Raw genomic sequence first — 24,315 nt, 5'->3', positions numbered from 1 at the left:
CTTTCAGGACTCAAAATCCAGCATTCCATCCACTGTACCACTTTGCTACCTCACAGTGGTCATCTAACCCTTGATTGAAGATCCAGGGAGACCTTTAAGGAATTTTATTAATTGTAGATTTCTAGATGGTTTCTTCCATGTTAAATTCCTCAAAGACAGGGACTGTGTCATTACTTTTTGTCCCTTTGTGTTTTGTATACTACTAGATACAAAAGTAAATAATAATAATAATATAATAGCTAGCATTTATATAGCACTTTAAGATTTGCAAAGCCCTTTACAAATGTCATCTCATTTTATCCTCACAACAACCCTGGAAGGTAGTTGCTGGTATTATCCCCATTTTATAGATGAGAAAACCAAGGCAGACAGTGACCAGCTTCAAGTACTAAATGTTTATTGTTTAATTAATGCTAATTTGTTTTATCTCATCTCATCTTGTACACAAAACAGACTTACTTGCTTAAAATACTGTTTTTATTCATGTATTAATCAGACATATAAGGCATTATGCACAAACATACATTAGCATGATATATGCAATTATGTGATAAATATATTAAAGAATTACTAAAGTACTGTGTGAGGTCTAAGAGAAAAAGTCTTTATTGGCCCAGGAGAGATTCAGAGGAGGTTTCATGGAGGTGGTGACATTTGTTCAGGATTTCCAAGGATGGGATTTTCAAGCATTAAGTCACAGAAAAGCATCCCTGACAAAAATAGAGAAAATCCTCACAAGCAGTTAGATGCAGACATGAGGGTCCATGGTGCATTGGAAGGAAAAAAGAAGAGATAGCTTAGTCTTTTGTAAGTATTCCATACTTAAAGGAGAATAATAGGAAATAAAGCCCTAAAAGCAGGGTGGTGCCAGTTGTACAGGGCCTGGAATGCCAGAAGTTGGACTTTAAACTCAATCAGAAATTGAGAAATACTAAAGATTTTTTAGCTGTGGAGTCATATGTTCAGATCTTTGTATGAGAAAGATCATTCTGGCAGTAGTAATAAAGGATTGAAAGATGAAAGAGTGTGTGGATGAATCTGTTAGGTAGGACATCATTGAAGTAGGTCGGGTACATAGTAACGGAGATGGATGTGGAAAATGCATGGAAATCCACAGTAGGACTTGATTACCTATTGGATATGAGAGCTGAAGGGGAGGGGAAGACTGAAAGATACCCTGCCATTTCCTTAATAACTGACACGCTAGCTGTCTAATTCTTATCATGTTGCCAAACTCATTTAAAAGTCTTGACATCTGTCCTCTGCCTCTCCTTTACCTACCCAACCTATAATTACTTAATTTTTCACTATATTCCTAAATACCCTTCCTCCAACACACATATACTTTTCAGCTTTGCTTTGCCAGTATCTTATCTGTGCCATCTGGAATTCTCTCTACTGGTATCAGCACATTCCAAAGTTCAAGTTAAGACTTCTTCCAAGATGCCTTCCTTGCTTATGGATTGTACTATGCTGTCATTGTACTTTACTTAATTATTGCCTTAGAAAGGTGCCCCAGTTTTATGATTATGTTTTCTCTCCAACTTAGATTGTAGGCTCCTCAAGGGCAGAGACCAGTGTTTTCTACTTCATTTGTATTTCTCATCCATTAAACCTTGTATAATGCCATGCAAACAATAGGCGCTTAATAAGTGCTTGAGTTGAGTTAGTATAGCATATGTATTTCGGGAATTTTGGACACAGTGTTTCCCTCCTCAGTTTTTAAAGGGATATTATGACCTACACTATAGTCACTGAGGATGTAGCTGCTTGGACAAGTGGAGTTGGTGACATTGTGCTTTGTCCTGGAGCCTTTATTATTGTTTATTAGGTTAGTTGTTAATCACCTTTACCTTTGCTGTCTCAACAAACAGCAGATTTTCATTCCTTTTAAGGATTATAGGTCTCCTTTACAATATTATTGTTAACCATGAAACAGTTTTCTGTACTCTGGTTAAGAACTTAGCCCCTCTTGCCATGTTTATGATCTGATGACTTAGTTCCTGGTTGATAAGAAAAATATCTTGTAGTTTGACCATGAATACAGAGGGGGAAATATGTCCATGTCCTTGTAGAAAGATGGAAGAATCATTGATGCAAGCATTATGTTTAAAGTTGAAACTGATAATAATTATCGTACCTCAGTTTCAAAAAGTGCTTGTAGTGAAGACTACAGGAGAAAGAGGTGAAACTATTCATGTACCTGGGAATAAATCTCATGATGAGGTTCTCCCATAATATTAGCTGTTAACCTAATTGGTTTTGGAGATATTTTATTTTTTAAGCAAAACCCAAATTTATTGACTTAGGACTTTATTGCTATTGCCTATTAGAAAATTCATTTTAACAGTCAAATTACTACTGCAGAGCACTACTGCATTTTGGCATTGAGTTAACATATTCCAGTGTCCCAGTAAAATGCCAAATGCTGAAGCAGCTGTGTCCTAAATGGGCCCCCAACTAGTCATGCCAAATTATAATCATCAGAAAGCATTTATTAAGCACCTATCTGTACATGGTTCTGTCCTAGGCACTGTACAAAGCAAGTTAAACAGACATGACCCTTGCCCTCTGGGAGCTTACAATCTAAGATGATGCTGACATGGACAGCCATAAAGGATATTCAGACAACTGAGCAAACATTGAACAAGAACATAAAGTACTAACATTATGTACAAGCCAAGGGGTAAGTGTATTATGGTGGGGGTAGTGTATAAAGGGACAGTCGTGGTATTTGTTTGTTCAGACAGGGTTGGGGCCAGAGCCCACCTCATTAAGTATAGAGCTTCATAAAAAAAATTAGAATTTCAGGATGAACTTGACGGTGAGAGGGCTCAGCAGGCTGAAGGGAAAATATTCCCATCTGAGATGGCAAACTGAAAAGAAGGAAATCAAGGAGAAAAACTTTAACTCTTGGGCAGTTCTGAGGTCTTTAAAAGGTTAGGAATATGAGCATTAACTCACCTGTAGACTTTGGTCATGGACTATAGGTCATGACCCATTCCTTTTAGGTTGCTATTCAGAGAAAAACTAGGGATTATAATAGTGTATGCTGGAGGACTTTGATGTATATCCGGTTAGTCATTTGGTCTCCTAGCAAGAACTTGGAATGTTCAAAAGAACTACTAACCGCATTAGGGAACCGGAATTATTTTGTTGTACATTATTATTCTGTGAGGCACTTAATAGTTTTACTGTAGAATTTTCATTTCCCAACAAATCTAGGAAGTTACACTTCTTGTAAACAGATAGCTAAACCATAGACTATTACTATCATTTTAAGAGGGGGCAGGAGGATACCCTGAGAGATGACCTAGTGCATTCCACTTATTTTTACAGCCAAGGAAACTGAAGCCCAGAGAGGTGCCCTGCTCAGGATTACACATCTAGTTAATGCAGAGCTAGGAGTAGAATCCAAACCTCCTACCATCCAGACCAGCATTCTTTCTGCTCTTAACATTTTGCTGTTCTTAGGATACATCCTCATCTAAAAGAAGGATGTAAGTATTATAGGTAATGCAGAGGGAAGGACATTCCAGCAGATGAGATTCCATAAGTTTGAAACAGTCCTTCGTTATTATACTTCTGAACTCCATCGTGTGATGCTATAGACAACTGTGAATGGACCTCATTTGGAATTATATTGGCAATAAATTAAAAACTGCCACTACACATATTACAGTCCCTACCAGACAAAACTGCTTATCAAATATATTATGTCAAACAGTTTCTTTCTCTAAGCAAATCTGATAAATGAAATAGAGATTTAGACAAAATATAAATTGAGTAATTGTGGTTAATTTGCTTTGTAAAAAGATGGCTTCCTTAGTTAATTTTAAATTATTAAATTTATAAACATCCTATTTCCATTTAAATTCTTCATGAATACTCTACATGGGTGCTAAAGCAAAATGTTCCTCTAAAAATAAATGGAAAAACTACTAAGGTATTAAATGATTCAGTAATAAAATTCAAAAATACTGAAAGCTTTGTATGTGTTTATATTTTTGGACTGAACCTGACTTGATTTCATTGGTTTAGGGAACTGCTAGTGAGGAATTTCCTATATAATTGAAAGCAGCATCCTCTTTGCAGTTTATATTTTTGAAAAGTTGTCTGTGTCACTGAGAGGCTAAGTGACTTGCTCACAGTGACCCAGCCAGTATGTGTCAGCAGAACTTGAACCCAGCTCTTCCTCACCCCAGTGCTATCTCTCTATCCACTATGCCATATTGTCTCTATGTATTTATATATCTCTCTAAGTTGTAGGTGAATTTATTTGTGCTTCTTACCCATAAGATTATAACTTTTGGGAGGATAAGGACTTTTCCTTCATAAATTCCCACAATGCTCACTACAGCACAAAAAATACCAGTAGACTACTGCTGATTGACTCAGCAGGCAGCAGGGTTAGAGAGCTGGAACAGGAGTGTTGGAATAAACAGTCCACACTATTTTATGGAGGTATTACTGAGCATTCAACCTTCCTTTTATTTTATTTTATTTTATTGGAGGCAGTCAGGGTTAAGTGACTTGCCTAGGGTCACACAGCTAGTAAGTGTTTGAGGCTGCATTTGAACTCAGGTCCTCCTAACTCCAGGGCCACTGTGCCTAGCTGCCTCCTTCCTTTTTAATATTAAGGTAGTCTTACATTAATTAGTTTAGCTAGGAACAAAAGTGTCATTGGGGGTGGCAGTAGATGTGGGGTACATATAATAAATTTAGACACTTAGCCTGAAAAGAAGAGTTGACTAGGTACATAGCAACACTGATTCTGTCCTGATCTAACATATTTCTATTACCTTGTCTATGACATGAGAAGAATAAGTAATGAAAATTATAGAGTGCTTTAAGGTTTACAGAGTACTTTGTATATTATCTCATTTCATTTTCATAGCCCTATGAAGTAGGCACTATAGATCATTATCTGCATTTTATGGATGAGGAAACTGAGAATTGAAGTGTTTTTATTCAAGGTACTCTACATAATCAAAGGTAGGATTTGAACCCAGGCCTTCCCTGACTAAGTACGTTGCCCTTTCTGTTGTACCCTCTTACCTCTAGTGAGTTTTTTTTTTGTTCTGTTTTTTTAAAGAAGACATTCATTCCAAGTGAATAGAAATATAGAAAATACCTGAGGCAAGGAATTGGCATGTTTCTCTCTCTCTCTCTCTCTCTCTCTCTCTCTCTCTCTCTCTCTCTCTCTCTCTCTCTCTCTCTCTCTCTCTCTCTCTCTCTCTCTCCCTCTCCTCTTCTCCCCTCTTTTTTTTTTTTGATGGGCCTCTTGCTTGTGCCAACAGCTTTTTGAGTTCGTTTTGTTAGAGCCTTCTGAATTCTTCTGAAGAAAAAGTACTTTGGTCATCTCTTGATTATCTATGCTACAGAAAGAAATAGTTACATGGATAATACAAAATAGTGGATTACAATTAGAATTAGCTATCTAGATCCTTGCTTAGCAATGGTGAACTTAGGGGCTCAGAGATTATTCCTGAACAGATAATTAACTTTTCTTATATCTAAGGTAGTTATACAATAAGATCTTTATTTGGATTGAAAGAAAAACATTAGAACAATTTGATAAATATTTACAACTTTTATAATTAAATTATTTAAGATTCAGATTTATTTTTCTTATTAATTCATCTCTCTAAATTGTGCAAATTATTGATCATTGTCATTAATTCTGTAAATGTGCTGGTGGCCACAAGTGACTATGAGACTGTTAAGCATATTTATCCATATTCTAGGCTTGAAATCATCAACTGATTTGACAGAATTATTCAAATGTTTGAGGGATAAGTAACATCCTCTGGGGAAGCCGTACTGTTGTCTTTGGTTGAAAACATGATATGGAAAATTTTAAGTTTTAAATTGTCCAAAAGAAGTTGTGCTTCAGTAGAGGGACTCTGGCTGAGATTATGCTTAAAAACTATTCTGTTAAGCATGCATATTAAGGGAGTCAGGGGACAATGCTGTAGTCCTCTAAAGAATCAGACAGCATGTAGTAAAGACCAAGAGGTTTTCTTTCTAATTGTTATTAAGTAGCCCTTAAATTACTATTACTTACTTTAGAAAATACAAGATTTCATCAATATGAGCACTCCCTCCACCAACCCAGCTCTCACAGTCTTAGTGGATGATCTTCATGCGTTGCTGTGGTGAAAAGAATTCAGGAGCCTGGTGGCCAGATTTTTCCTGGTCAGCCAATCTCAATTAAATTTGTTGGTGCTCTGATGACAGCGTCTCATTAGGCTATACTCAGAGCTTTTCCAGATGGATAGACTCTGCAAAAGCTTGAGTTCTGCTGGTAATAGTAGCCTTTGAGAAGCCAAATCTACCTCCACAACTAGTTCAATCACTGGAATAAGATTCTGTTGGAAGAAATAATGATAGGGAAAAGTCAAGATGGCTGAGGACTGGCAGCAGCCCAGCTGAACTCTCCCAACATTCCCTTCCAAATAACTTTAAAGTAATGCCTCAAATCAAATTTTGGAGCAGCAGAGCCAACAAAAGGTCTGGGTAAGACATTCTTCCAACTTAAGAAAACTTAAGAGGTCAGCAGGAGAGGTCTGTGACACCAGGGTAGAGGCCTGTCTAGTGTAGTGCCAGCACCAGTGGCAGCAGCAGATTAGGAACCCTCAGCCCAGAGACTTTAAGGGAGTGAGACAACTGATCACAAAGAGATTATAGGCATCCCCTTGCTGGCACTGGGTACAGCTGGCAATTATTAGCAACTCTGTTACCCATAAGAAGTTCTGGGTCACAGTTCCAGGGTGGAATGCTTGTGATTCTTCACAAGGGAACAGGGACCCTTGTCTAGTTCAGAGGTGGAGAGGAATACTAGTACTTGTGGCTGAAGGAGAGCAGGGAACCTGGTCACCACTTTGGAAGCACTGAAAACTTTTAGACCACCAGAATTGGCTCTGAAAAGAGAAGCACCAAAAAACCTGAAGCTTGGGACAGTGCCTTCCTACCCTGGGCGAGCAGAGCCCATCTTTTAACATGAAGTTCAAGGTCAACAAAGAATCTGGAAAAAGGAGCAAACCAGAAAAAAAAGAAAAAAAAAAGAACTTGACTATACAAAACTACTGCAGTGGTAGGGAATACCAAGACACAAACTCAGAAGAAGATAACAATGTGAAAACCCCTACAACCAAAGCCTGCAAGAAAAATGCTAATTGGAACCAAGCCCAACAAGAATTTCTGGGAGAGTCAGAAATGAGTGTTAGAGGAAAAACTGGGAAAAGAAATGAGTGAAGCAAGAAAATTATGAAAAGAGAATTCACAACTTGGTAAAAAGGAAAAAAGACATGGAAAAATACAGAAGAAAATAACACCTAAAAAAATAGAATTGGCCTAATGGTAAAAGAGGCACAAAAATTCACTGAAGAAAGAACTACTTAAAAGCAGAATTGGTCAAATGGGAAAAGAGGTACAAAAACTCGTTGAAGAAAATAATTACTTAAAAATTAGATTTGGGCAACTGAAAGCTCCATGAAGACATCAAGAAACAATAAAACATTGAAAATAATGAAAAAATAAAAGAAAATGTCAGCTATCTCATCAGAAAAACAATTGACCTGGAAAACAGATCAAGGAGAAATAATTTTAAGAATTATTGAAACACCTGGAAGCCATGATTTAAACAAACAAAAAAAAAGAGCCTAGAAATCATATTTCAAGAAACTTTCAAGGAATGCTGCCTCACCATTTTAGATCCATAGGGCAAAATGGAATGGAAGGAATCTATCAATCACCTCCTGAAAGAGATCCCAAAGTGAAAACTCCCAGGAATATTATAGCCAAATTCCAGAGCTCTCAGGTCAAGGAGAAAGTATTGCAAGCAGCCAAAAGAATTCAGATATTGTGGAACCACAGTCAGTATCACACGAGATTTAGCAGCTTCTACATTAAATGACGGGAGGACTTCAAATATGATTTTCAGAAGGCAAAGGAGATAGTATTAAAACCAAGAATCACCTATCCAGCAAGATTGAGTATAATCCTTTGGGGGGGGGGGTAAGGGAATGGATATATAATAAAATAGAGGACTCTCAAACATTCCTGATGAAAAGGTCAGAGCTGAATAGAAAATTTGACTTTCAAACACAGGACTCAAGAGAAACATAAAAAGGTAAACAGGAAAAAGAAATCGTAAGGGACTTAATATGTTTAAACTATATTACATATGGGAAGATGATACCTGTAATTCTTAAGAACTTTATCATTATTAGGAGTCTATATAGACAAGAGGGCATGACTATGAGTCAATTATGTTAGAATAATCTCTCCTCCCACCAAAAAAGAAAGAAAGAAAGAAAGAAAAAGGGATACCCTGGGAGGAGAGAGGTAGAATGGGGAAATTTTCTTACATAAAAAGGCATGCAAGGAAGAGCTTTTATAGTGGAGGGGAAAATAAGGTGGGGCGGGCAATGCTTGAACCTTTAATTGGAATCAAAGAGGGTTCAAAGAGGGAAGGATAAATAAATACACGTTTATATACATACACACATACATACACACACATTCTCACTGGGTATAGAATTCTATCTGACTCAATAGGAAATTAGAAGGGGAGAGGATAAGAGATTGGTGGGGGTGACAAAAGGGAGGGCAGATTAAGGGAGGCAGTGGTAGGAAGCAAAACAGATTTTGATGAGAGGGACAGGATAGAGAGACAGACAGATAGACAGAGAAGGATAAACAAGAAAATGTGATGGAAATGCACAGTAATCATAACTGTTAATGGGATATAAATGGAAGCAGAAAGCAGAATAGATTAGAAACCAGAATCCAATAATATGTTATTTACAAGAAATACACTTGAAAAAGAAGGACACACACAGAATTAAAATAAAGGGCTGAAGCAGAATCTATTATGCTTCCACTGAAGTAAAAAAGACAGAGATAGTAATCATGATCACAGATAAAGCAAAAGCAAAAATAGATCTAAATAAAAAGATAATCTGGGAAATTACATTTTGCTGAAAGGCACCATAGACAATGAAGTAATATTTTTAAAAATTATAGCAAATTTCTTTGATAAAGGCCTCATTTCTCAGATATTTAGGGAACTGAGTCAAGTTTCTAAAAAATAAGATACATTCTCCATCTGATAAATGGTCAAAGAATATGAACAGATAGCTTTTAGAAGAAGAAATCAAAGCTATCTGTAGTCATATAAAATGATCTAAATTACTATTGATTAGAGAAATGCAAATTAAACATCTCTGAGGTACCTTAAAATTTAACACCTATCAGAAATGACTGGAGGGTATAAAGGAAAGTGGATATACTAATAAATTGTTGGGGGAGTTAAGAACTAGTCCAGTCATTCTGGAGAACATTTTGGAAGTATGCCCAAAGGGCTGTAAAACTATGCATACCCTTTAATCCAGCAGTGCCACTACTAGGTCTGTATCCCAGAGTGATCAAAGAAAAAGGAGAACCCACGTGTACAAAAATATTTATAATAGCCCTTTTTGTGGTGGTAAAAAATTGGAAATTGAGAGGATGTCCATCAAGTGGGGAATGGCCGAACAAGTTGTTGCATATGATTGGGATAGAATATTGTTTTTCTGTAAGAAATGATGAAGAGGGTGTTTCAGGAAAAAACAAAACAAAACATGGGAAGACCTGTATGAACTGATACAAAGTGTAGTGAGAAGAACCAGGAGCATTGTGCAAGTAACGGCAATATTGTAATGATGAAAAACTGTGAAAGACTTGGCTTCTCTGATCAATACAGTGATCCAAGACAATTCCAAAGGATTCATCATGTTAAAAATATGCTATCTACCTCCAGAGAGAGTATAAATTGAAGTATAATTTTCTCTATTTTTTTTTTTCAGTATGGCTAATATGGAAATATGTTTTGCATGATTTCATATATATATAATTGATATAATTTTTCCATGCCTTCTCAGTAGTTAGGGGAGGGTTGAGAGGCAGGAAGAGAATTCGGAACTCAACATTTAAAAAGAAAAGAGTGTTAAAAATAAATAAAAGCAAGACTAAACCCAGTAGTGCCCAAAGCTCAAATTTGAGTGCCAGCTGTACTTCAATCTTACATTCACTTTATTTATCATTGTTTTAAATGTTATTTTCTTTCATGGTTTTAATTGTATATATAAATTATATCTTGATAATTAGGAATAAATTTACTTAAAAACACTAAGAATTGACAGTGGAGTGCCCTGAATTCCAGTACTGAATACTCTTTAAGATTTGCTTTGTAGATCATAACTAGCAATAGGTCATTTTAGTAGTTAGTTACTTCTTTGAACTGCAAGCACATTACCTAGAAGCCAGAAATAAAAGAGGTTCAGGGTAATAGCCCCATTTAGTGCAAGCTATTATAGTCAGAATACCACTTTGTATGTAGTATTTTCATTTACATTATACCTTATTTAAAATTCACAATAGCTCTGTTATGACAGTTAACTCAATTTTTATCTATCCAGTACAGACATAATTACCCAATTTTATAAATGAGAAAACTGGGACTCGGAAAAGTTGTGACAGGATCACATAGGTATTAAATGGCAGAGCTAGGACTAGACATCAGGTCTACTGATTCCTAATCTAATATTATTTCCCTCACACATTGCTGTAAGTCTGTGTACAAGAACTATCTACATTTCTGGCTCCCAAGACAATAAGCCAAGAGGTCTGACCTGTAAGTTGTCTCTGAAGTGCTCTACCAATCAGTGTTTTATTGACATATTGCTGTGTTATGTCCCTTCATGTTAAACTGGCTAAGTTTTTCCATGTATGAACTTCGCCTTTAGTTTGTAAACTCCAGGTGGGTAGGTCTTGCACTTTATATAATCCATTGAAACTTCCCAAGTACCAGGTTCTTCACACAATAGGTACTTAATAAACACGATTATTAGCAAACTTTATCATGTTTCTTGGTATAAACCTTGAAGTGCTTAGAAAATATAGAGTTTGGGGTATATTCTGTACATGTTTATACCACCACCTCTAGACCTATTTTGGTCAAGAAACTGAAGTTGGGTCTGCTTGGGCTTGTAGGCCGAAGGGTTACACTAAGTCTAGCCCTTTCATATAGCTAGCTTCTCAAGGGAAGCAGTCCTTGAATGTTCAAATTAAACATATAATGAAAGGCATAATTTGCAAATATAGGATGATAAAATATTGGAGTGCTACAAAAACTTATACCATCATCAAGAAAGCACAGGCAAGGGTATTGGGAATAATTTATGTTCCACATACTCTGTTTTTTCCTGCAAACTTTTTTCATGAAGTATAATACTCTTGAAAATTAACCTAAGAGAAATCAACTTTACAACTATGAAAAACATTTACCTTCCATACTACTTTTCCAACACTACAGTCAAGAAAATACTGGGTAGAGTCAGAGTGAAGTGAGCTTAAGAGTTCAGGAGAGTCTAAATATCACCAGAAACTAGGAAGGGAGAGAATGAATTGAGTAGCCATTCCTACTTAGAAATACCAGTGATTAGAAAATAAGGGTGCAAGGGAAATACACCTTGTGGCAGAGAAATATACTTGATGCTGAAACACCAGCATAGTGATTTTTTAAAAAAAATGGAGTCTAAAGCAACTATTGATCAGAAATTAGGCATCAAATTTAGATATATAGGCAAACAAATTAGTTGCATGATGGAGAATTTCTATTACTCTATTCAGATCTGTCTTCCTATCAGGGTTACCATGATACTTCTAACATCTTATGACACTGTTCCTTAAACGTATTTGGACCTCTAGAAAATATTGTGTAAGTCAAAAATTATTACATTTCCCCTTCGTACTCTTTAAGGTCCTTTTTTATTTTGAAGCCTTGTTTGTTTTCCTTCTTATTGTAGGTCCAGTTGTTTACGTCTTGGATCTTGCAGACAGACTGATCTCAAAAGCCTGTCCATTTGCTGCAGCAGGAATAATGGTTGGCTCTATCTATTGGACTGCTGTGACTTATGGAGCTGTGACAGTGATGCAGGTTCACGGTTTTATTCAGTTTTCTCTAGTATCCCTTTTGCTATCTTAAGATTTAATAAATAGATTTTTTATTGTTGTTAAGATGTTTTTAACAGCATAAATCAGCAGTCAAGAGATAAATTATGTGCCCTCACTGTGACAGCCCCTCAAGGCTCAGGCCTCAGGCCTCTGCTCTTCGGTTTCATTCTCCTTTGAACGTTCATCTGCTTCCATAGCTTCAACTGTCATCTCTATTGAGGTAACTCCAAAATCTACATCTTTTGTCCAAAACTCTTTTTCAGATATCTCAAATCTCTCATGGATAGTTCTCAAATCTGCCTGTGGATGGTTCTGCTTGTATGTTCTACTGTTACTTCAGGTTCACATCACTAAAATCTGTTTTATCCTCTCACCTCCAAAGCCTGGTGTCTTGTCTCTCTTTTGTTTAATGGGGCCACCATTGTCCTGATCATTCTTCTAGTGTAACCTCTACACTTGGCTTCCTAACCAGCCACTACATTCAGTCATCAGATCCAGTCAGGTTTCCTCTCACACCCATCCATTGCTTCTATTCTTGTGACAGTCACCGTTAGTATAACTCCTTAGGCTCTCATGTCCATACTACCACAGAAACCTCCTAACGTGTCTTCCTGGATGTATTCTCTTTTCCTACTAGTCCTATACATTACTGCAAGATTAATCTTCCTAAAATAGCACTTTTGCAGTATCATTCCCCTATCCTAGAACTTTCAGTGGTTCCTCATTGCCAGCCAGATACGCTATCCTGAAACTTAAAGCTTTCTAAAATCTGACCCCAGACCACCTTTCTAAGTATTGTCTCACCCTTTTCTGTTCTTGCCAGACTGATTTGTTGATCTTAATAACCCTCCAAATCCTTCTTCCCTGCCACTTCCCTCACTTCTCCACTTACTTATATTACACCTATCCTTTAAGACCCCATGCAGTCTCTTTATGAAGCCTTCCCAAACAGTTCTAGCACATTGTGACTTCTGAAAATTCGTAGTACTTGTATTCTGTATTATTCATTTGGCATATAATTGTCTACAGCTTTGTGACATTTCTTATATTGTTTAATTTTTTTGTGGGTTTTTTTTTTTTGCCTTTTTTCCCTAAATGTATTTTAAGCTCCTGAAGTAGCTATATTGGAGAAGGGACAGTTACGGGCTAGATGTGAAGCAGAGAAAAAACAACAGTAGAGTGGGTAAATTAAACCAGAACTTTGTTGTAAAGCTGTGTCAAGTTGATCACATTGCTGAATGGAAGAGGAAAATTTATCATTTTCAATTATATATTCAGTTCAAGGACTGAGTTAAGTTATTGTTCTTAAAGTTCGTCGGGGAAGAGGGCTTTTGTACATCAAATGGCACAGAAGAAGAGGGCTGGTAATAAACTCTTCTTTGCTTACTTAATCTAACCCTAATAGTTCAACTCTCATGAGATACATACATACAGAAACTTAGATACACACATAAATATGTAAAATTGTACATAAATCTTTTTTTTCTTTAAAGAAAAATAAAATCATGACTTCTTACAGAAACATCTGTCAGAAAATTAGAAAGTTAAGGAACACGACTATAATTTTCCCAAGAACTGGAAAAAATTATGTTTTCATTTTGACACAAGCTTGTTTAGTTTCATATGAAATATCAGTATCTATTTAGCAGGTGTTTAATTTCTAATAAATCAGCAGTTTCAGGACTTAGTGAATTTTAAAGGAAGCTCAGGATTTGTGCCTCAAACCTGTTATCTTCCCTTGCTATTTTAGGCCCTTTGTTTCCAAGATTTATAGCTTTTCTAGAACTTAACAAATATTCCAGTTTTCTGGCAGCCCCCAGCGCTACCCTTCCAAACAGTCTCTGTGGCTCTGCAGACTGTCATTGGTGGGCTACAGCTTTTTCTTCTATCAGAGTACTGCACCTTTGACTGTTGGTTCCAAGCCCATTTTTCTTCCTGTTCAAGAAATTATTGGTGTTGTGTGCTGGACATCCCAATGGTCATCTGTTCTTAGCTTAAGTAGTACCATTAGTTATGTCCTCTAACTATTATGGCTTTTTCTCATATTTTTACTCTTCATACCTTTACTCTTCCATAGTGGTTCTACTCTGTCCTTAGCAGTTTCTTTCACTGCTCCAAATTGCTAACCACCCTGCTAGTCTTCCCAGTAATAAATCCATCAAGCAGGCCCTTATAAAAAGATACCTCATACCTTAGGTGCCATTATATTTTCTCCTGCAGACTGCTGCTTTTGACATTCTTCTAGCAGCTTCATTTTCTACATATATAGTAAATACTTGATCCTTTAATTTATGAGTCTCAAGGGCAAGACTTAAAAGTCTTGTCTCCTTCCCCTCTTATTCTTTTCTCTGATGTTTGGGTCCAGGATTACTTTGCCACTACCACATAGGAGTTCACAGCAACACAACATCTTATAGTTGGCAGTTACTACTGAGCTCATCTTGTTCAACTCATATCTGAATAGGAATCCTCTGTATAATATAACTACAAGTAGTTATTCAGCCTTTTCTTGAAGGCTTCCCAGTGTGGGGGAGAACCCATTTTTGGATAGCTTCGATCATTAGAGGTTTTTCTTACTTCAAGTCTAAATCTACCCTCTCTTCAGATTCCCTTTGTTGCTTTTGTTTATGTCTTCTGGGGCCAAGCAGAACACATCTGACCTTTCTTCAACATGACAGCTCCTCAGATATTTAACAACTGTCCTTTCTCCCCAACTCTTTTCTCTGCCAGGCTAAACCTTCCTTGTATTCTGAATTTTGCATGACTTGATTTTGCAAGGCCCTGAACCATATTGGTTACCCTTCTGGTTTTCTCCTGTTTGTTTATCAGTGACTTTCCTAAAATGATGTTACCAGAACTAAACACAACCTAGGTATGACCTGAGGAGAGTATTTTTTTTACTCTGGTACAGCAAAACTATTCTCTTTCTTATACTGGTTATTATCCCTCTCTTAATACAATCTAAAATCACCTTAACCTTCTTTGCTGCCATAATATACTGTTGACTCATACTGAACTTGCAGTCTACCTTAAAAGCTCCAGATCTTTTTCAGATGAAATTCTGTCATTATACTACTCCCATCTTTTATTTATGAAGTTTTGATTTTGTTTTTGTTTTTAACCCAAATGTAAGACTGTACATTTGTCCCTATTAAATTTCATCTTGGCAATTTCAACCCATTATTCTATCCTTTTAATCCTTTTGAATCTACACCAACATGTCCTTTTCCTTTCTGTAGTGCATCTTTGGTGTATACGTTACACTGTTCCTTGTCCACCTTAGATAGCACACAGTCTGTTTCTGGTTTTAAGTTTACAGACTGTCATTGGTGGGCTACAGCTTTTTCTTCTATCAGAGGACTGCATCAGAGGACTTGTATTACCACTGATAGGATCACATACATGAAATATTACAAGCACCCCTTCTAGAACTTCTAGAGCTATCTTATGTGAAAGAGTTGTTTGAATATTAGCAAGCTCTTCATATTGGATGGGTTCAAAGGGTAATTGACAATTTGTCAGGGATCTTGAAAAGGAGCTCCTATTTGGGGTGGAAGGTTGGACTACATGAATTCTGAGATACCTTCCAACTCTTAAAATTTTGGATTCTGTATTTACAAGTTACAAAGTATTAGCCTTTGGCTTAGTCTAGGTTATGGTAAAGCAACTATCTGGATATGTGATTCTGGCTTGGTCTTCAAAAATTGAGTTGTTTCAGATGTCCTTTTCTAATTTGTAAGTATTCAACGAAAGGGACATAAGGAAAGGAACAAAAACTGTTATGGTAAAATATAGGAAATTTATAATAGCATGAGATCTGCCAATGTACAGCTACTAGTACATATACTCTACACAGTTACTCAGAAGTCATGTGTATACATGTCAGCATGCTGTTCTGAGGGAAAGTCTCCCATTGTCCTCATCTTGCCAGAATTTTCAACACATTCTTAAGCCAGCTTGCCTTTTCAAGTAACCCACCTAAGAACCTGAAGAGCTTTTCTCCTTTTTGATACTTCATTCTGGAATCTCTTGATTCTCTCCTCACTCTTCCTCAAGTTGCAGTGCTCTTCCATAAATCACTGAGAACTTAGGGATTGAATGAGTCATAAATTATATTTGGCCTGAACTCACTTTTGACAAACCTGACAGGAAAAAAAAATGCTAGTCCTTGGTAATGATAGGGATTACACTGGAGTAATAAAATTTTTCTTGGGTTTTGCCTTTTTTTTTCCTCCCCTACCAGATACTGGGTATCCCCATCTGGCCTATGCTAAAAGAACAAGAGTTACTTAAGGGTCTGATCCCAGTTCTTTTTGACTTGCTCCATTTCTGATGTGGGCCGGTTTGCCCCTTCTTAATTAACCTGATGTCCTCCCTACTTCTCAGAGCTCACCATAGTGATGCTAGATTTAGTGTAATTGACTTAGCCCACTTCAGCTCAAAACTCCACAGCTCAAGAGATTCGTCAGCCTTAAGATTACTAGTCCCTGGGCTTATAGACATGTGCTACCATGCCCCACTGCTTGCTTGCTTTCTTTTTTTTTTTTAAAGTTCTTTTATTTTAGGGGAAAAACATTAGAAACCCAGCTACAGTTGCAAATTCTGGATATTCTTGTTAAGGGAAGTTTTGTATAACACAGGGTTCATGTGGATAACAAAGAAATTGAAAAGGAGGTATGCCCGAGAACCTTTTGAAATAAAGGATAACCATAATCATTGTTCCTCTGTCACACATCCTCACTTTTTCTCAGATCTGCAGTACTGGATAATACTATATAGTCACTCTGTAGAAGAAGTCATGTCCAAAGTCTCCTTCTGTGTGTGTCTATCAATCACCAGAAAGAAAAATCCATTTGAAATCAGATTTGGTTCCCAAGACCTTGGTCCCTCTGACTTTGATAGCCTCTGCATTTTTAAAGACTTACTGTTATTGGACCAAACTGACTTAAAGGTTCCATCAAGCTCTTTAAGTTTTTCACATTCTGAATGGGCTCTTCAAAACCCTCTCTCAGACCCCTCTCCCATGAGACAGTAGTAACATGGCCCTTCAGTAACATCCTTGTCCATTTGTGTTTTTATGCCTCCTCAAGGATCACTCTAGAATAGTTTCTTCCTCGTAGATGCCAGAAAGGGCAGGTATACCTTAAGCACTGGCATCTTGAATGGCAGAGCTATTCTAAAGACTCACCCAAGTGTTTCCTCTAGGGAGGTTTCTGACTTTAATATCACTTGTTCTCTCCTCCTTTCTTAACCTTTCCTCTCTTGGAGATATTACTGTATATATATACCCAAGACCATAGAATTCAGCACTGGAAGGGACTGTAGGGATCATCTAGCCCAGCCCTCTTGTGGAAAGAGGCCTTTACTTTCTACTTGGAGAGACTGGAGGACATTAGTTAACACCAACAGCTGTTCCTTTCCTTTGGCCTAAATTTTATTAGCTAACCTGTTTCTAGAAAAAAATTCTTTCTATCTAGCTGACAGACCACATTTCCTTCTGTTAGAACAAAGTCTTCTTTTGGTCACTGTGGTTCCAGCCCACTCATTTGGGGCATTTCCCTTGTAATTACTTGGTCTTCTATAGGACAACATATTTAAAAACAACTATTACTCAAACCTGTCCCTCTACCAAGAATCTCAATTCAATCTTACAGTAGTACAATGGCTATTCTGGGTTTGACTGCAGTTTCCCTTTCCGTAGTTCAGATTCTAAATCGCATACTATGATAGCTAACAGCAGTGTTCCTTTCCATCTCCCTACAGACTCTTGTTACTCGTGCTTGTTTCCCTAAAAACATATCATCCCAAGCAGCTGTTACAGGCTGCCTCCTTTCCCCACTGGTAAAGTCTAAACCTGGTAAGAACATTTTTGCACTGTTTATTTAGCATTCACATTGATCTTCCTAAAACATAAGTCTGGCCATATCATCCCACTGTTGAATAAACTATAATGCTATAATGGCTGTGTATTCCATCTAAATCAGATATAAATTCCTCTTTAGTGCATTAAGATTCTTCAAAGCCTCACCCCTTTCTGCCTTTCCAGTCTTACACTTTCCTCCTCTCTACATACCCCTCCAACCCAGCTATAATGGCCTACTTACATACAGCACTCCCATCTCTCACCTCCATACCTTTGCACTGACTGTCCTTCATGCCTAGAATACTCTTCCCTCTTTGGCTGTGCTTCTTCAAGACCCAGCTCAAATCTGTCATCTTCAGGAAGCCTCTCCTGGTCCCCCTGGCTGATAGTGCTCTCCCCTCTGAGATTACTTTTTAGATACTTTGCATATGTCTTTTGTGTACCTAGTTATTTATAGTTGTCTCCTTTCTTAGAATGTGAACCCCATGAGGGCAGGGGATATTTTTAACTTCTTTGTGCCCCCTAGCACTTAGCATAGAACATGTTTGTTGACTGACTTTCTAAGCCTCTGATGGAGTCAGAAAAACTGGCAAGACGCCCTTCCCTCCTCCATGCTCTCTCTCCACAAAAGCGCACTTTCCCCAAAGATAGCCTGGGCTCTAGACGTTTACTTCTCTGAACCTGTCACACTTTTTGGATTGAGAGACTTTTTCAGACTCAGATAAGAAGAGCACTGACCTGCAATAACAGCTTCAAGGAGTGATAGCGGACTGTCTTAGACATGAGTCGCCCAGGCTTTGGATGAGAAAGGCAGTTGATTGGTCATTGGTGACAGTAGAGGGAGCCCTTCTAGGGAATGGGAATGGGAGCTAGGAAAGGGAGTGGTTGAAGGTGTTAGAGAGGGAAAATACACATGCATTCAGCGCTAAGGGCTTGCAGGAGGTGGGGAGGGATTTTTCTAGAACTTTTGTGTTGTTGTCTGTGTCATTATTGAGTTTTTTTCTCTTCCCAGTTTTACAGGCTGCTCATATACCCATACTAGTTCTTTCTAGTTTCTTTTAAAAGCTTACTTGATTTCCTTTGTGATTTTGAAACTATTTGCTTTAAAATCTGCCTTATAGGGGTTGAGTTAGTGTGAAACATATATTAGCTACATCTGTTCTTTGTCTTGAGTTATATAATAGCAAATGTTCTTGTTTCACAGGTGGTAGGCCATAAAGAAGGCTTGGATGTTATGGAAAGAGCTGATCCTTTATTCCTTCTCATTGGACTTCCCACTATTCCTGTTATGCTGATATTAGGCAAGATGATTCGCTGGGAAGACTACGTTCTCAGATTGTGGCGCAAATACTCTAATAAACTACAGATTTTGAACAGTATATTTCCAGGTATAATATCCCAAACTGTATGCTTGCTAAAGATTGTAATTTTTAAAGTGTCAGAATAATTTCATGGAAGAATGTGGCATTCTATGTTTGAAATTTTAAAATGCACATTTGTATTTTGAAATATAATAGAAATTATTTAACAGTCTGGGGAAGGGGGAGACTGTCAGCAATAAGATTAGCCAGGAAACAATTCACAAACTGTCAGAATATTAAAAATAGATAATAGTGGCTAAAGGTTATTTGGATTTCCTTTCTTTACATTATTAGTATTGATATATTTCAGTTTCTTTCCTTAGGGATTGGATGTCCTGTTCCTCGTATTCCAGCTGAGGCAAATCCTTTGGCAGATCATGTCTCTGCTACTCGAATTTTGTGTGGAGCTCTTGTCTTTCCTACTATTGCCACGATAGTTGGAAAACTGATGTTCAGTAGTGTTAATTCTAACCTACAAAGGACAATCTTGGTAAGATTGCTTTAATACTGCTTTGTTAAAAATTATCAAAGCGAAAGGGTGTCTCTAGGAAACCAAATTTGTGTGTGTATACACACACGTATGTGAGTCAGCTAGGGCTGAACAGTACATATGTAATCTGTAGCTGTGTTATGTATTATTGCTATACTCATGTTTGTTGTATACTGTGGACAGCTTATTCCAGAGAAGAATGAATTGACAAAAAATTCTTTCTTCTTTATATATTCCCTCCATCCATTCTACATGGATTCTGCTGACAATGGAGTACCCCCAGGACTCTACCCTCTTCCCTGGCATAGACTTAGAACTGAAGGCAGGAGAGAGGAATAAGAGTAAGCTGAAGTGTAGTGAGGCACATCCAAAGGGGCCCCAACCTGTAAGGGAAAGGGGACAGATTAATTTGTAGTCATCTGACCTAATCTGTTATAGAGCCTGTACCACTTGACCTGAACATAATTCCTTTTCCTGATATAAATTTCTTTTACTTGGGTTGTTTGACAAAGAGAGAGAAAGAGAGAGAGAGAGAGAGACAGAGAGAGAGAAGACGATAAACCTGTTCTGTTAACTTTGAAAGATTTCCCTTTGCTTGCATTTTAGGGTGGAATTGCTTTTGTTGCCATAAAAGGAGCATTTAAGGTTTACTTCAAGCAGCAACAATATTTGCGTCAAGCACACCGCAAAATTCTTAATTATCCAGAGCAAGAAGAAGCATAGGGGTGTGACGTCCCATCGTTCGACTGCCTCATCTGAGAGTCTGTTGTGGTGTTCTGATACCATCATTATTGCACAGTAGTGGAGACTTGTGATAAGCTGCTGCTCATATATTTTTAAGACATATAATAAAGCACTTATGGCAGGGGAAATCCTCTCAGTAATCAGAACCTAAGAATGTGATTTGTTTTCATTGTTTTATATGTACTTCCTTTATGGCAGTCATCTGAACCATTTTCTTAGCATGATAAATACTGAGTTTTATTTGTGTTTTCCCCAGACAGACGTGTAAAGATCAAATTGTACAGTTATTAAAGAAGGAACAGGCTGTTGTATGCAAATGCCTCTTTTGTACATTTGTATGTTTACTATTTTCTTACACAGAATCATCAGCTCAACAATAAGGATACCATAGGAGGGTTTCTTATTTCAGTAGATGATTTAACTCAGTAGAACAAGAGCATATGTCAATGTGGAGAAAATAGAAATGTTAATATGGAGGAAATAGAAATTTACTTTGAGTTATGAAATAGATATGAAACCAAAAATGTAGGAAACCACTCAATCGCTTATCTGAACAACCTAGATTCTGTTGAGTATTCCAAACAATATAATATCCTCTAAAATACATGAAAATTCACAGAACTTCCAGTTCATCTCATTGCTCCTAAATCTATGTGATGTTGGCATCTCATAGTTCACTATATAGTTCTGACTGTTCAACAATCTAAATTACATTATATCATCAGTTCGTTGTAACATGAAAATCTTCAGTAGATTTTTAAATACTTAATCCTAGAAATTGCTACAGTATTGGAGCTACAAGTGTCCATGTCATTTGAGCACAGACAAGCAACTGCCAAGTTTCATTTTTCCTTTCCTCTCCACTAAGAAGTAGTGAGAGTGATTTGGAAGTGAGCAGGGAAGCAAACTCGGGAGAGGCTTGGAGCCAGCTATCTTTGGGTCATCAGTGAGGAGATGAACATTACAAATGGGACTGCCAAGCATCAACACTGAGTCTCCAGGAGACATTAAGAGTGATGTTTGGGACATAAACCGGTGGATTGTGAAAAGAGAAAGGGCAATACTTGGCGTTTAGTCACTAGTCATCTTGCGATTGAGGCTAATGCTTTGATGATTACTTTTTAATTGGTTGGTTGAGATAACCATTTTCCAAAGAAAATTGTTCATTTTGAGCCTCTTTCCCAGCAGCAAGAGTGGCTATTATATCATCCAGCCATTCAAAATGGATTTTTGTTTTCACTGAATAAAATTAAACGCTTTAAAAAATTATCCTTTAAAAACGATTTTTCTGTATTTTCTTGTTCACAGTAGCATATCTAATGCATGGAAAACAGTAAATATTTTCCCTTCTCTTAGAAATAGATTGGCCAAAGTGTGAACAATATTGAATTGGAATAATGTATGTTAATTTTAGCGAAGACATATCTTTTCTATAGTATGACTATAATAAATATTGAGATAACATAAAAATGTATAGAAATGGTATGTGTGTATATAATGGTCATTGCATATTCAAAGCTGTAGTTACCAAGGGAAGAAGATAAAGAAATTGAATAGTGAAATTCAGAAAGCGTACTTCTTCTGAAAGGAACACACAATATTTCTGACTATGGGAAATAATTTAGATTATACAGCTGCAACTTTTGACATATACTGACTTTCCCTTTAATTTTCAACAAGAAAAAAAGTAATAGAAAATGTTAGTGAAGAACAGCTTTTCAGTAGTCTTTACTGTAAAGATAAGAATGAAGTCACCCATTTACTCTTAATGTCTAGGGTGGTGCCATACTGCTCCAGGTAATAGTGATTGTGGCTCCTTCTGAGTGCCAGGGGAGGTCAGCCCTGCCTGAATTGGCGTCAGGGTGGTTGGAGGAAGAGCATCGGTGAAATCTGGGTGTTCTCCCTCCACCCTCCGCTCTAGCATAGGCCTCAGAACATTTAGAAGCAACAAGACATATGTCCTCTAGTTATGGACAGTCATAAAGGAAACGTGGCAATTACCCAACTAAGGGAGCAGTGGCACTTGACAATTTAAATATCTCCTCTGGGCCATAGTGGCATTTTCTGAGTAGTCTCTTAAAGTGCTTCCACAGAGCGTGAAAAGGGTAAAGTTGAGAGGTAAGAAAAGTTAGTAAGGTGAGATCTGAAAGGATGAGGAAGACTGATCAGTGAGCTGGGAGTGGGTGAACTTTTTTTTGTTACTGTTTTTCAGTTTTTTTCCATGCTTGTTTTGCTGTATTTATTTCTGGTTATTTTACTGTTTTGAACTTTTTCTATGAAACATAATGAAAACTAATAGAAATTTTTTTCAGATACTTCTTTCAAAGTAGCTGAAAATGTACATAAAAACTGTGAAGAATATAATTACTTAAGCTTATGACTTAAGTTACTACCTTGAAAATTGTGCTGTAATTTTTTTAAACCCTTGTTTTTAAGATAGCATTTAATCTCAAAACTGATATTGGATTAGGTTGAATAAAGAATTTTTATGTTCTATAGGTGTACTTCCTCTTGCAGACAAATCATGACAAAATATAGTGGCATTGCTAAGTCTATATAAAATTATTCAATTTTTTCATTAGTTTTGATATAGATGTTAACAGAACATTTTTTTATTTTAGCATATTTATACATATAGCTTGGTCTGGGCCTGTGATTCTAGGTGTGTGTGTGTGTGTGTGTGTGTGTGTGTGTGTGTGTGTGTGTGTGTGTGTGAGTGTGTGAGAGAAGGAGAAGAGAAAAGTTGTATGCAGGAAACTCCTTCATTTTGCTAAGATTCAAAACAGCTTTTGTTGCTAATGGCAAATGGTTTTAATTTCTTTTTTAGTTTTGTATCATTACATAAAAAAATTTTGTCTTGCTGGTAAGATGATCATTATTGGGAGAATGTTTCTGGAGCCATTAGTAATGCAAGTAAAAACCAGACCTGCACTTGATCCCTATTTATTAAGAAATGAAAAAATCAATCCAGTCCTAACCATACTTTAAGTAGTCTTTCACTAGTAGTATAATCAGCCTTGAAAGGTGATATTTGGATATCTTTCCAGTGTGACACTGAAGATTTCACATTGACCCATTCAGAGTACTACTGCTGAAAAGCAAAGTCCAGCTATATCACATGGAGAAAAAGCCATGCAGAGGTAGCAGCAATCCTTAAGTAATCTTGTTACACTTTCTGCCTTCACAGATGAAATTTTATAAGATGCAATGATAGGGAAATAATTCTACTAAAATTTTAAAAAGTAACCAGAGTAAAACCTCTGAAGAGATTTTTAAATGAAAAGAGAAAAGGGCTTCTTAGTTTGTGTAGTTTTTTCTGGTTTCAGAGGCACAAGTATTATTATATTACCATATCAAAATAAATGGGAAAAAAAATGACTGACAACTATTAGGGCACCTCTGCATCCGTAGTTTGAGGTCACCCCTAATCCTTTACAACCAGCTACTGATGTAATTCTGTGTTTTAGGAATCTTATAAGGCCACAATGTGAAACAGTAAATATGACATTTGCAATGTGGCCAATAGATGAAAAGCAAGGAGAACTAAATTACCACCCCTATATTGTATTAATGACATTATAAAAGTATTTGACAGTAAGATGGCATATTTGACTGCCTTTGTAGATTCAAAACTCTTAAAAGTTAAGCTGCCCTTAGCCTGGAAATAACAGGAATGTGTTAACTTTCTCCAAGTGTTTAAAAGGCTGTCATGTGAAAAAGAGATTAGCCATGTTCTGCTTGGTCATAGAAGACAGAACTAGGATAGGACCAGTGCAGTTGCAGATGTAGGTAGATAAGGAAAAGTTCAGTCACTAGAACTATATAAAATAAGATGCCTTGGGCCCTCTTTCATTAAA

General features: G+C 37.0%; 1 protein-coding gene across 1 annotated transcript in view; it reads left to right on the top strand.

The window, feature by feature from the left end:
- The window catches only part of MARCHF5 (membrane associated ring-CH-type finger 5), a 56,386-nt gene extending 34,659 nt beyond the window's left edge, over nt 1–21,727 (top strand). The window contains exons 3-6 of the mRNA XM_020964196.2: nt 11,853–11,983; nt 19,068–19,251; nt 19,548–19,714; nt 20,321–21,727. Coding sequence (XP_020819855.1) covers nt 11,853–11,983; nt 19,068–19,251; nt 19,548–19,714; nt 20,321–20,437 — 599 coding nt within the window. The 3' untranslated portion in view covers nt 20,438–21,727. The remainder of the gene's footprint in view (nt 1–11,852; nt 11,984–19,067; nt 19,252–19,547; nt 19,715–20,320) is intronic.
- The last annotated feature ends 2,588 nt before the right edge of the window (nt 21,728–24,315 follow it).

The sequence above is a fragment of the Phascolarctos cinereus genome, unplaced genomic scaffold (genome assembly GCF_003287225.1).
Source record: "Phascolarctos cinereus isolate Bilbo 61053 unplaced genomic scaffold, phaCin_HiC Scaffold_3;HRSCAF=262, whole genome shotgun sequence".
Lineage (NCBI taxonomy): Eukaryota > Metazoa > Chordata > Mammalia > Diprotodontia > Phascolarctidae > Phascolarctos > Phascolarctos cinereus.
Note: the sequence above shows the minus strand (reverse complement) of the source record. Positions and strands in the feature narration are given on the sequence as shown.